Raw genomic sequence first — 13,999 nt, 5'->3', positions numbered from 1 at the left:
GTGAGTGCAAGGTTTAAAAAATCTTAAAAACGGCTCGTGCGCAGATGGATCTCTTCTCCCGCCGTTCAGCGCGCCGTGCGGATTAGTCTCTTCCCCTGTCACTCACCGGAACGGTCCGCCCCTTCCTGCGCCATCGCATCTTTACTGGAGCTGAGGATGGCCAGTGGAGGTTTTAAATTGGACACAATTTTTGGAGGGACTCGAAGCAGCCCAGCCCCGCCCTGCCCAGACACATGCAGCCCAGCATCGGAGGCCCAGCCCAGAGTCAGAGACCCAGCCCAGTCAGAGACCCAGCCCAGTCCAGAGTCGGAGACCCAGCTCGGAGTCGCTGATGTCGCCAAACGGAAAGCAGAGACTCTGATCCCTGCGGAGGAGAACAACCAATGACCAGCGCCCTCTGTGAGTCCCCACCTCACTGCCCATTCCCGCCACTACCCCTCTGGTCCACCTCGCTCCTCCCCCCTGGCTACCCCTCCTCCCCCCTGTGATCCCCCCCCTTCCCCATGGCTCTTCCCCCGTCTTTCTCTCCGAGCTCACTCCCTCCCCCCCCCCCACCACCCCCGTCTTTCCCCGAGCTCACCCCCCCTCCCCCCCCCCCACACCCCCCCCCCCCCCCCCAACAAGTGCAACAAGTTTTGTTCCGATCGGTGGCATATTGTAAAAGTTAACGAGGTTTAAAAATCTTAAAAACCGTGAGCGTGCAGATCGATCTCCTCTCCCGCCAGTCAATGCCGTGTGGATTAGTCTCTTCTGTCACTGCCCGGGACGGTCCGCCCCTTCCTGCGCCATCGCGTCTTTACTGGAGCTGATGGAGGCTCTGGATGGCCATCGGAGGTCTCCAACCACTTTTCGGAGGGACCGGAAGCGGCCCGGCGCGGAGTCAGAGATGTCGCCGATGTTGCCACACGGAAAGCGGAGACTCTGATCCCGGCAGAAAACGACCAGCGCCCACTGTGTCCCCATCGCAGCGCCAGCGCCAGCTCCAGCCCCTTCCCCTCTGGTCCCCCTTGCTGGCTCCTGCCCCCTCCCCCATGATACCCCCCCTCTCTCCCCCATGGCTCTTCCTCCCTCTTTTCTCTGAGCTCTCTCCCTCCACCCCCCCCACACACTCCCCCCCCTGCCCCCCACGCACACTCCTCCCTCCCCCCACACCCCCCTCCCCGCACACCCCCTCCCCCCACACACCCCCCTTCCACTCCCCCCCCACACACCCCTCCCCTCCACAACCCCCCTGCCCTCAGACCCCTCCTTCCCCCCACAACCCCCATCGCCCCCCTCCCCCCTACCCACCCCTCCCACCCCCTCCCCCACACAACCCCCATCGCCCCCACCTCACCTCCCACATCCCTCCCTTCCCCCTCCCTCCCCCCTCCTCCTCTCGTTCCCACATACACACCTCCCCTCCCCCCACCCCCCATCTCCCACCGTCACACACCCCACTTCCCACTCCCACTCCCCTTCCCCTCCCACACATGAAGAGGAGGGGGAGTGCTGGGGATTGAAGGGAAATGAGCCAAGCCTGAGCAGTTAAGGGGTATGGGTGAGTGGTGGAATATTGCGTTGGGGGAACGGGTGAGTGGTGGAATATTGCGTTGGGGAATAGGTTGCGTTGGGAGACCAGGCCTCCCAACGGGTCCCACTTTGTCTAGTAGTTCCTTGAAAGTGGCTTCACAGGTAGATAAGAATACGTTTATTGGCCGAGTATGTACATCCTAGGAATTTGCCTTGGTGCTCCGCTCGCAAGTAACAACACAACATACAGTAAACAATTAAGAGTAAAACATTAAGAATAAAACGTTATAGTTTAAACATGTGAATGAAATAAAATATTTGAGCAAAAGGAGGCTACAGACCTTTGGTTATTGAGTAGAGCTACTGCTCGTGGAAAAATGCTGTTTTTATGTCTGGCTGTGGTGGCTTTGATAGTCCGGAATCGCCTTGCAGAGGGAAGTGCTTCAAAGAGTCTGTGTCCAGGGTGAGAGGGTCAGAGATGATCTTACCTGCTCGCTTCCTGGCCCTTGCAGTGTACAGTTCGTCAATGGGGGAGGAGGTTGCAGCCAACAACCTTCTCAGCTTATCGAACGATTCGCTGCAGCCTTCGGATGTCGTGCTTGGTGGCCGAGCCAAACCAGACCATGATGGAGAAGGTGAGGACAGACTCTACGATGGCAGTGTAGAATTGGACCATCATTGCCTGTGGTAGATTGTGTTTCCTCTGCTGCTGCAGGCAGTACATCCTCTGTTGGGCCTTTTTGACTGTGGAGTCAATGGTGGCCCCTCATTTAAGGACCTTGGAGATGATGGTTCCAAGGAACTTAAAAGACTCCACAGATGTGACTGGTGTTGTTGATGGTGAGTGAGGGGAGGGGGAGCTCTCCTAATGTCTACTATCAATTCCACTGTCTTAAGAGCATTGAGCTCCAGGTTGTTGGCGTTCATCAGTCAGGGAATTGATTATTGGGGTGTTATGTTCAACAGTTATACAAGATGTACGTGAGGTTGCATTTGGAGTATTATGTTCAGTTTTTGTTGCACTGCTACAGGAAGGATGTCATTAAGCTGGAAGAAATGGAGAGAAGATTTGCGAGAATGTTTTTAGAACTCGAGGATCCGAGCTATTGGGAGAGGTGGGGCAAGCTTTTTATTCTGGCCTTGTAATGCCGGAAGCTGAGGGATGATCTTATGGAGGTGTATAAAAAATCATGATATGTAGGTTGAAGGCAAATCTTTATCCCGCAGTATGGGAATCAAGATATTGTGTGCATAGGTTTAAGATAAGAAGGGAAATATTTGAAAAGATTTTTTCAAACTGAGGGTGGTGAGTATTAGGAACAAGCAGCCAGAGGAAGAAGTTGAGGCAGGTATAATAATATATTTAAAAGACATTTGGACAGGTACATGGATAGGAACGGTTTAGAGCGATTATGAGCCAAATGTAGGCAAATTGTATGAGCTTAGATGAGGCATATTGGTCGTCAAAAACAAGCTGTGCTGAATGGCTTGTTTCCCTGCTGTATATCATTAACAAATATTACATTCAAAACTTCCTAATTTTACAAGATAAATCTGGTTCCATTTAGGTATCTTGCCGTTTCAATGATGACATTTGGTCCAACAATAATTAGAAATGAGTTTACCATATGACAGCACAACTGTCTATTGGACTTCTTCAACATGGAATTTTCATTTTAATTCTAAAGCATATTATTCCATATAGAATAATTCGAGGATGTTACGTGAAGTTGATTGTTTTCTTTGCCTCTTTAACAGGTCGGTACATGGCAGACTGCTGACATTTCCATCAGTAAATTTTGTCTCACTGAAGACATGGCATTTGTTTTGATGGTACATTTATACTTGCCTTCAGTCACAAACTGCAAGGCACGCATGAGAAAAATGATGGACAAAGAATATTTTCAAGAATATGAAAAAAAATTATATTCTGCCTTCTGCCTTTTTTGGTAATTGTTTTGAGGAAATTCTTACTACACAATTTTAAATGCACTTTCTTTTAGAAAAAAACATCATATTGGGGAGAATAAGTTGTATTTTTATTATGTTAAATTAGCACTGATGTGATTTTCAACACTGTTTAATTTTTTTGAAACCTGCAATATTCAGGAAATTTTAAATAAATGTTTTTGAAGACATGATTTTATTTAGACTTTAATGAAGTCAAACCAGTGATCAGTAGCTATGCTGAAAATGTAAAAATGTATAATGTATATCAAACAGTTATAAATATATACAATGGAAGAGCCAGCATTAACCATTTGCCTTCACTTTGCTTCTACACTAAGCTGAAAACTTTACAAATTACAAAGTTGTGCTAATTGTAAAATTAGCTAATGCAAAAAAATCTGTTGGCAGATCATTAGCAGATATACAAGTTGTACTTGTGAACCTGAACAGGTTTACAACCTGTATGATTCTGTTGTTTCTTGTGCCATACAAACAAATATTTTCTGAGGACGATATTGGTCAGCCTAAATGGATGATATTTTATTATTTTAATTCTCACAATTGGTAAGTGAGTTCACAAGTGCTTTTGAGATACTATTTCACACAAGTGAACAACCACCTTGGAACTATTGTTGTATGGTCACACTGTTCTTGATAGCCTTTCAATTAACTCTGGAACACTGCTGCAGACCATTTAGTGATTCATGCATAATCTACCCTTTCATTACAAAGTAATGAATACCGCTGGGTAAATTAAATGCAGTTACTTCTGTTTACAGTGTAATTAATGATCATATTCCTGCACAGTGGAATTATCACTAATCACTGTAAAATTAAAATGATCTACCATTCATTGGAATAAGTGCCATCTCCTTCTGTGAACTTAAAACTGTTAGTAAACATGCAATAAAACAACTGTCTAAAGGGCAGAAAGAATTGACATAGTCGGACAATTGGGAATTTAGGTACTGGTCTACAGTTTCACATGGTAGATATTTTTGGGTGCAGCATTGGGCGTGGTATTATGTTTTTTGTTAAACTGGGAGTGCCTGGAATTTGTCTTCTTCAAATGTACTTGTATTATTTCAGAATTTAAATAAATGGCATCTAGAGTTTCACCAAGTCACCTGGTCAAGCAAAACTGGAAGTGTTTTTCTATCTTGTAGTGTTTCAGGTCAGATTATTTTGCTTTAAATAGATAAAATCCTTTAACTATCCCATTGCCAAAAATTAACAGTTCACATGCTAATATAGCATAGATATATTTTATCAAGGCTATCGTTAAAAATAAAATGTGCCTCTATTGTGCCTGTTTGGTTTTCACAATGAAAAATTATTATCTAAAAACATTTGTATCTATAAACATTGCAATCATTTGTATATAATTATACTCAAAATACTTAGATTCTTTTATATTTGGATTTAGAAGGGAAATGGATATAACACATCTACATTCTTGGATAAATAATCTTTTGAATATTTTATTCCTTTTGCTAGGCAATTTGTAATAAAATGCAGCCATTGTAATTGGAAACATTTGTTTAATATTTTATAAGATACTCATGTTCTTCGTCTGATAAATAATGCATCTACTGTTGAACAAGTGACTTGCCTTAGTGCCTCATGTTGGCAAAGTCACGACATTGTCACCATGAGCATGGTCAACTTCAAAACTCAACATAAAATCAGCAATATATAGTAAAGATATTTAGTTTGCCTTTGTTTAAATTGTTGGGCCAGAATATGGACTCTATAGTACATAAAAATCACAGGTATCATTATTTGTCTTTTTTTAGAGTAATAATGCTTCCTAAAAAGTTATATAATTTCATTTATAATTTTTTACAAAGTGCAGGGCTGGTGACGTACTGTGACACATACCTAACATTTCTTTATAGAACTTTCTGTGTTATTTTAATGATTTTTTTAAAACTGTGGCGGAGGTGCACTTGCTAAATTTGAATGTTGTTTGGCAGGAATGTATTTGTAATAATTTTTTATGTTGTCTTGTTCAGAAAATATGTATAAATCTTTTATGTAGCAGACGTTTTTATAATCTTGACAGCGTCACATGTAAAATCTGCATGGAATACTAAGAATAAGAGATTAACAGCTATATGGTTAACTGTTGCATTAATTTGAACTAACATGTTTATCTAGAGCATTTTAATAATAGAGTGTGGGGGGGGGGAAAGGCTAACACTTTGTGATTTAACAAATCCAATTCAAAAATTACTGATCAGTTATGGAGTACGACAAAAAGTCAGCTATTGTAAAAATTACACTACACAACTCTCTGCCTGTAACTCTTCTAACAACTTATTGACCTGGCAATCTCAAAACAAACAGTCGAGAAAAGTTTCAGTTCCAATTCTTACACAATGCATTGTTAATCTGTCAAAGGAAGGGCAGCATCTTTGATTAATGCAATCGGGTTTGGATCAATTGATTAGCAACGAACAAACTAGCCAATTGCAGTCTAGAAGTGTACACATGTTATTTTTGGATGAACAAGGGCTTGGGATTTACTGTGATGTCCTTTTGTTTGAAAAACTCACCCGCTCTGTCCAGGATCATATATTTAAGTATGCTTACTTTAATTAGATGTCAGAAAACCAGCGGCAGCTATTTCAAATTACAATCCAGCACAAATTCCTGCCTTTTGCAGAGAAAGGGGAAAATATCAAACAATAAAAGGGCCAAAATGTGTAGGAAGGAACTGCAGATGCTGGTATATATCGATGATGGACACAAAGTGCTGGAGTAACTCAGCGGGGGAGGCAACATCTCTGGAGAAAAAGAATGGGTAATGTTTCTCAGAAAGGTTTTATTTTTGTGTGCAGTACCTTGCAAGTTACCATAGAAAGGTTGATTGATGAGTTTTAGATAACAGACTAGAGTTAATAAAACAATAATGGAATGTTAACCAGTATTAATGTCCAAACCACCCAATAATTTTACGTTAACATATTCAACACAAGTTCTAAGTCTCCAGAACTTGCTGTTCAATATTGTTAATGCATAGAGCATTTTCTCCTTGTTACCTATAATTCCTAAGAATTTACTGGATTTTAAATAAACTAACCACAGAATATATCCCAGTGAGTTAAATTTTATTATTAATCGGTGAAAGTATTGCCAACAAAATAATTGTTGATGACCGTCAATCAACCACTTTGATCCGAAACAGAAAACGTGAGATTATGACTTTTTTCACCCCTTTTCATTTCCTCTTGCTCAAAATACAATCTTGTTCTCTCTTTCCACTTCTCTTTCCAGAGCTCAAATTTAATTTATTTCGTACACAATCCTTTAATCACATCAATGAAGTTAATACATTACCTTACAACTCAAGCCTTGTGCTGCCTGCCCTATTTCTACAAGTTCAGATCCAGTCAGTTTATAAATTCAAGTATTTTCCAAGCAAATGAATGTTTCCAAAAGTAGATCAATTATGATTGTTTTTATAGGTTTGAAATATTCCCATGAAAGATGCTTGTTTGTAATTATAAATACATACATTTTTAAAAATCTAAAAAAAAATCAGCTTTCCAGCAACTGAGGATAAATCTAACTTGTGGTATAGAAATAAAGGAAGTAAGAAAGACTTGCATCTATAGAGTCACAGATAATGCCAGAAATACTCAGCAGGTTAGGCAACACAGAGAAAATCAAAAGTCACATTTTCAGGTCAATAATCATAAGTTCATAAGTTGTAGGAAGGAACTGTAGATACTGTAGAAAATAGACACAAAATGCTGGAGTAATTCAGCGGGACATGCAAAATCTCTGGAAAGAAGGAATGGGTGACGTTTTGGGTCAACACCCTTCTTCAGACTGAGCTCATAAGTGATGGGAGCAGAATTGGGCCATTTGGCCCATCGAGTCTACTCCGCCATTCAATCAGGGTTGATCTACTTTTCCTCCTCACCCCCATTCTCCTGCCTTCTCTCCTTGAGGACAGTCCCACAAACATATTTTTTGTTAAAAAATAGATATTCAATTTCAGTAAATGAAAATTAAAAACTGCAAAAATGCTGCAAATAAAACCAAAAATGCTGGAAATGAAACAGAAAATGCTAGAAGCAATGAGCCATCAGGCAGCATTTGTGGGAAGAGAATCAGAATTAATCGTGAGTTTGAAGACCCATTGTTAAAACTGCTGAACATTTCTGGCATTTTCTGTTTTAATTTATAATCTACTCCAGTGATTATGGTTGAAGATATAGATTAGTACAACAACTTTAGAATTTCAGTGCTCTTCTAACCCAGTGGCAATCTTACTCCTACTCAGCCACAGTTGGTCTAATTCATATTCTGTTTTGGAGGTAACCAGCCAAAGTCGTGCTTGGTCAGTGCAGTGGATTTTATGGAGTAGCTGGACAAGGAGAACATAAATGCTCAGTGGAACTGTCAAAATTCTTGCTTCTGACTGAGGTTTTTTTCAACACAGAATCTTAATGCGTTGATGATGGGTGCAGACGATTCTAGCTTTCGTTGAAGGGCATAACTTACCTTCACTTAGAGTCTATTGCCTAACTTATTTGCAAAGAATACGTGGTCTAAAGAACGATTGTGATACTCACATCAAAGTTTGTTTTGCTTGTAGGCAAGTTTGAGTTGTTTAATTTACTACAATCGACTACCCAGCGAGTAGATAATTTCTGGAATTCTCTAACAAAGAGGGTTGTTGAAGCTCATTGCTCAATGTTTTCACAACTAAAATCAATACATTTGTAGATAAATGTTGAGGGAATCAAGTGATTATGGGGTTGATACAGGAAAGTGATGACCTAATTGAAAGGCAGAGTTGAGCACAAGAGTCTAAATTGCCTCCACTTGCTCTGATTTCTTGTGTGATCTTTGCTGTATGATTAGGTCAAGAATGGGTAATGGTAGAAAAAAATAGGTTTGTGCCGATGCTTATTTCATGAAGTAAGATCATCTACTAAACATCCTGCCTGATACAGATCTGATATATTATCCACTCATCACAGATAATTGAATCACGTGTAAATGTGAATATTTATTTGAAATATGTTCAGAATAATATTTGCCCCATTCCCTTCAATAGTACATTGTTAAAAAGGCTATTGCAGAAATAAATGGTATGCATTCAGAAGCATGTTAGAATTAAAATTAGATGATTACATGGTACACATTTGGGAACAACTTGCTGGCTAACATACAAATGCTCAATAATGTAAAGATGGAAGTTATTTCATCCGATAGTAAGAAAAAGAATATGGAGCAGAATTATTTCTTTTTTGACCTAACGCTGGGTCATTTTAATCTAAAATGACTCGGCATAAGATATGATTAGGTCTTTGGTGCCTGGTTCACATCCATTCAAGCATGTTGCTTAATACACATAGAAGTCATTGGGAGACACAAGAGACTGCAGAGGCTGGGATCTGGAGTAACAAACAATCTGCCGGAGGAATTAATTCAGCAGGTCGAGCAGAATCTGTTGGGGGAAAGGAATTATCCATGTTTCAACTTGAAATCGTACATCAGGACTTGTATACCTCCAGTAGATTATTTGTTGCTTCAGAAGCCACTGGAATTGCACAGTGACCTCAAATATCTCACCCGACATGTTTTAGATCATTTTTGCAAAATATATTTGCAAATCTGATACAAATGGCAGGAGCCATTCATTCATAGGCAGGTGTTAACTGGTGAACTTGAACTGGTTTCTGCTAAATATTCTAAGCTTTAACTAGTCTGACCAAGCAGTTTGTCCAGTATGGCCATGAAGAGTGTTATATGTTTGCTCACAAACCATCTGACCAACCGAATACATGTAATCTCTGATTACATGACCAACTACCACATCCCAAATCACCACCTGCTATTCACCTGCTATCTTTTCTAAGCCCAGCCTCAGTTATCCATCATATCTGACCCTTTCCATCCTCCCATGCTTCGCAGGTTACCTGGTCTGCTTCACAGCAATAAGCAGGTGAGAAATGTACTTGCATTGGCCTTACGCACAAAAAACATTAGCATTGATTTAACTGGGCACAATGGGCCAGCCTCTATTGTTCTTTCTGTTCAATTCTATTGATTAAAGATAAAACCAGCTGTGAAGGCAATTGATAAAAGGAACCTGAATTTTCAGTTTTGCCAATGATATGTAAACATTTATAATTGGAATTCTTGTCCATTCCTCAATGCGCAGTTTTATTAAACCATCTATGCACATTAATTATATGAATACAAGTCAGACATAACTAATAAGCTGAATGAACGTACTGTAAGTGGAGTTATATGTAGGCATTGGAGATCAGTAATGCTATTTAAAAGCTATTTGAATGAAACGACAATAAATGTATCCGATACCTATAATCTCTTGTTTTTCATATTTAGCAAGCTGGTTCTTGCTTCCTTACGCAGTGGTAGCCTTTTTAAGCTCCCTTTTGCTCATTTTAACAAGTTTGTGAACTCTTCTAAGAATTGAGTTTTAATAAAAATACAAATTATTTCTGATTTTCATAATGCAAAGTCTATGAATGTATCTTGTTTCTTTTAAATCTTCTAATAAATGCATAATATATATACATTCCATTTGAGCACTGTCTTATTTGCTTCCAAGATGGTGACCAACCCAGGCGACTATTTGCATGTCAGCCATAGCGGCAGATCTACAAACTCTTATTACAATCGCTCCACTCTCTTAAATCTCTATTCCTACAGCAACATTTCTTACTTTAACTATGATCTTCTTAAACTCCCTTATCTTGTATCTATCTATACACTATATATGGATCGATTGTAATGTATTGGCTTTCTGTTGACTGGTTAGCACTCAACAAAAGCGTTTCACTGTACCTCGGTACACGTGACAATAAACTGAACTGAACATTAATTTTCAGATGAAATCTAGCAACTCTACTCATTACAGTGTTTGGGCAGCGTCATGTTCAGAATTGGAAAATTTCAACAATTTGTTTCAGACTTCATATATCACTCACTTTGACATGGCCTGTCATCAACTTGGCAGCACGGTGGCACAACGGTAAAGTTGCTGCTTTACAGCATTTGCAGCGCCGGTGACCCGGGTTTGATCCTGACTATGGGTGCTGTCTGTACGGAGTCTGTATTTTCTCCCCGTGAACGCGTGGGTTTTCTCCAAGATCTTCGGTTTCCTCCCACACTGCAAAGACGTATAAGTTTTGTAGGGTAATTGGCTTGGTAAATGTAAACATTGTCCCTAGTGTGTGTAGGATAGCGTTAATGTGCGTGGATCGCTGGTCGGCACGGACCCGGTGGGCCAAAGGGCCTGCTTCCGCGCTGTATCTCTAAGCTAAACTAAACTTTTCTTCTATCAACTTCTGCATTTTCATTTTGTTACGGTCAGCCAATATCTACTATCCCTTTTTGTCACTTAATCACTCGTTTTTCCCTCCCTTGTATTTCTGCCTCTGTATATACTGGGAATTGGAAGATGTTTATTTTCTGACACTGTCACCTTTAGGAAATGTGACTCTTGCCCCAGAAACTGACATTGACACGTCATCACCAATCAGTACATAACTACTTTTTTTTTTCCTTCCATCCACCGTGGAAACAGGCTTCCTTCCAGTCCACCGAGATCGCACCAACCAGCGATCACCCATACACTAGCACTATCCTACACACTTGGGGTAATTTATAATTTACAGGTCAACTACTAACCTGTACATCTTTGGAGTGTTGGAAGAAACCGGAGCACCCGCAGAATACCCACGCGTTCAGGGAGAGAACGTGAAAACTCCGTACAGACAGCACCTGCAGTCGTGATCGAGCCCGGGTCTCTGGCGCTGCAAGGCAGCGACTCTACCGCTATACCACTGTTCCGCTGGCACTACTAACTAACTTGAATCTGTATTCACTCTTGTTATCTCTCATTTACAATTGACTTTATGAGACTATGTGAAACTTTCATACAAACTATTGCATTTTTAATCAAAGTTGAATTTAGTTTCCTACAGTTCAAGTCACAATATAAATTGGGTAATGCCCCAAAAAATTGCAATAATCTGCCACATTAGTAGCTGACACACTGGAAAAGATTATACCCTTATGAATCTCCCGACCTAAGCTTGCTGCAGCACGCTGGCTCCAACATATGCCTGATCCCTGCTCTGTGGCAGTGCTTTCTGTTCAAATCCTGACGTAATTGGCCAGAATAAGTCCCACTCACAGCTTTGGAAACCAACCAGGATATACTGCAGGCATCACAGTATGGTATCATCACAGTATGGTATGGCAACTGCTCTGTTTCCGACCGGAAGGCATTGCAGAGGGCTTTCTGTTCCCAAATCCAAAGCAACGCTGTAATTGGCCAGCATAAGTGCTCCACAACACATGGAGCTTTACCATCCGGGAGGCGCTACAGGTCTCTCCGTTGCCCAAGATCGAGGAACAGCTTCTGCTGGCACTCTACATGTACCTTGGCTGTGAAAGCACTTATTATTTATAATATTTTTTTTAATTCAAAATCGTTTCCAGCTAAAATGTCTCTGACTGATGACAATGACAATTTAAATTGAATCTGAATCTGACATGGCTGTGAAAGCAGAAACACTGACATTCCAGAAAATGAGAGGAATATACAAAATCAAGAGAGGAATAGATTGGGTGGATGTACACTCTTGCCCAGAGTTGGCGAATTGAGCACGAGGACATAAGTTCAAGGTGAAGGGGAAAAGATTTAGTAGGAATCCGAGGGGTAGCTTTTTCACTGAGTGGGTGGTGGGTGTATGGAACAAGCTGCCAGGGGAGGTAGTGGAGGCAGGGGACTATCCCAACATTTAAGAAACAGACAGGTACATGGGTACATGGATAGGACATACTGGTGTAGCTGGGACATGTTGGCCGGTGTGGGCAGGTTGGGGCGAAGGGCCTGTTTCCACGCTGTATCACTCTGACACTGACAATTACACAGTATTTCTTAGCTGTATTTTCTGCTCTCTTGATGTATGTTTCTGCACCTCCTTCACTGTAGGGGGTTGATTTCTTATATGATACTAAAAGTAAAAGGATTTTTCCAATGTAATTTTTATTTCTTCTAGTTTTGTTCAACAAAATGATTTGACAATAGACAATAGGTGCAGTAGTAGGCCATTCGGCCCTTTGAGCCAGCACCGCCATTAAATGTGATCATGGCTAATCATCCCCAATCAGTACCCCGTTCCTGCCTTCTCCCCATATCCCCTGATTCCGCTATCTTTAAAAGCCCTATCTAGCTCTCTTTTGAAAGTACCCAGCAAACCGGCCTTCAACGCCTTCTGAGGCAGAGAAGTCCACAGACACAACTCTATGTGAGACCGACATCCACTATAAACCCACTGACTCCCATGGCTATCTGGACTGCACTTCTCACCCTGCACCTGTAAGGACTTCATCCCCTACTCCCAATTCCTCCGTCTACGCCGCATCTGCACCCAGGGTGAAGTGTTCCACACCAGGGCATCGGAGATGTCCTCATTTTTTAGGGAACCCCCTCCCCTCTTCTACTATAGACAAGGCTCTCACCAGGGTCTCTTCTATACCCCGTGACTCTGCTCTCACTCCCCATCCCCCCCACTCATAACAAGGGCAGAGTCATCCTTGTCCTCACCTTCCACCCTACCAGCCGTCACATACAATCCTCCGATATTTTCGCCACCTCCAACGTGATCCCACCACTTGCCACATCTTCCAATCTCCTCCCTTGTCTGCTTTCCGCAGAGACTGCTCCCTTTGTAAGTCCCTGGCCAATTCACCCCTTCCTTCCCGAACCACCCCCTCTCCGGGCACTTTCCCTTGCAACCGCAAGAAATGTTACACTTGTCGCTTTACCTCCCCCCTTGACCCAAGCAGTCTTTCCAGGTGCAGCAGAGATTCATCTGCACCTCCTCCAACTTCACCTATTGCATCTGCTGCTCTAGATGTCAGCTGCTCTACATCAGTGAGACCAAGCGTAGGCTTGGCGATCGTTTCGCCGAACACCTCCAGGCAGTGAAGGCCGATTCACTGGATGTTTTCAAGAGAGGGTTAGATTTAGCTCTTAAGGCTAAAGGAATCAAGGGATATGGGGAAAAAGCAGGAACGGGGTACTGATTTTAGATGATCAGCCATGATCATATTGAATGGTGTTGAGTCAGAGTTTAGAACTGAGATCGACCGATTGACCAAATGGTGCCAGCACAACATCCTAGCTCTCAACATCAGTAAAACCAAGGAACTGATTGTGCACTTTGGAAGGGGAAGGATGAGGACCCACAATCCTGTTTATATCAATGGGACGATGGTGGAGAGGGACAAAAACTTCAAATTCCTGGGCGTGCATATTTACGAAGATCTTTCCTGGTCCCAGCACACTGTTGCAATTATCAGCGCCTCTACTTCCTGAGAAGATTACGGAGATTCGGCATGTCAAAGAGGATTTTCCTGAACTTCTACAGGTGCACAGTAGAGTGCATACTGACTGGTTACATTGTGGCTTGGTTCAGCAACTTGAACGCCCAGTTGCGGAAAAGATTGCAAAACGTTGTGACCACTGCTCAGT

At 41.8% G+C, this 13,999-nt stretch overlaps 1 protein-coding gene across 7 annotated transcripts in view; it reads left to right on the top strand.

The window, feature by feature from the left end:
* Positions 1–10,027, top strand: part of fcho2 (FCH and mu domain containing endocytic adaptor 2) — a 156,117-nt gene extending 146,090 nt beyond the window's left edge. For all 7 annotated transcript variants that reach the window (XM_055632157.1, XM_055632159.1, XM_055632158.1 and 4 more), the window contains one exon: positions 3,271–10,027. In XM_055632157.1, the coding sequence (XP_055488132.1) occupies positions 3,271–3,293 (23 nt within the window). In that variant the 3' untranslated portion in view covers positions 3,294–10,027. The remainder of the gene's footprint in view (positions 1–3,270) is intronic.
* Positions 10,028–13,999: the final 3,972 nt, after the last annotated feature.

This window comes from Leucoraja erinacea, chromosome 3, assembly GCF_028641065.1.
Source record: "Leucoraja erinacea ecotype New England chromosome 3, Leri_hhj_1, whole genome shotgun sequence".
NCBI classification, from domain to species: domain Eukaryota; kingdom Metazoa; phylum Chordata; class Chondrichthyes; order Rajiformes; family Rajidae; genus Leucoraja; species Leucoraja erinaceus.
The sequence above is the reverse complement of the archived record's forward strand: the minus strand, read 5'-3'. Positions and strand labels throughout refer to the sequence as shown.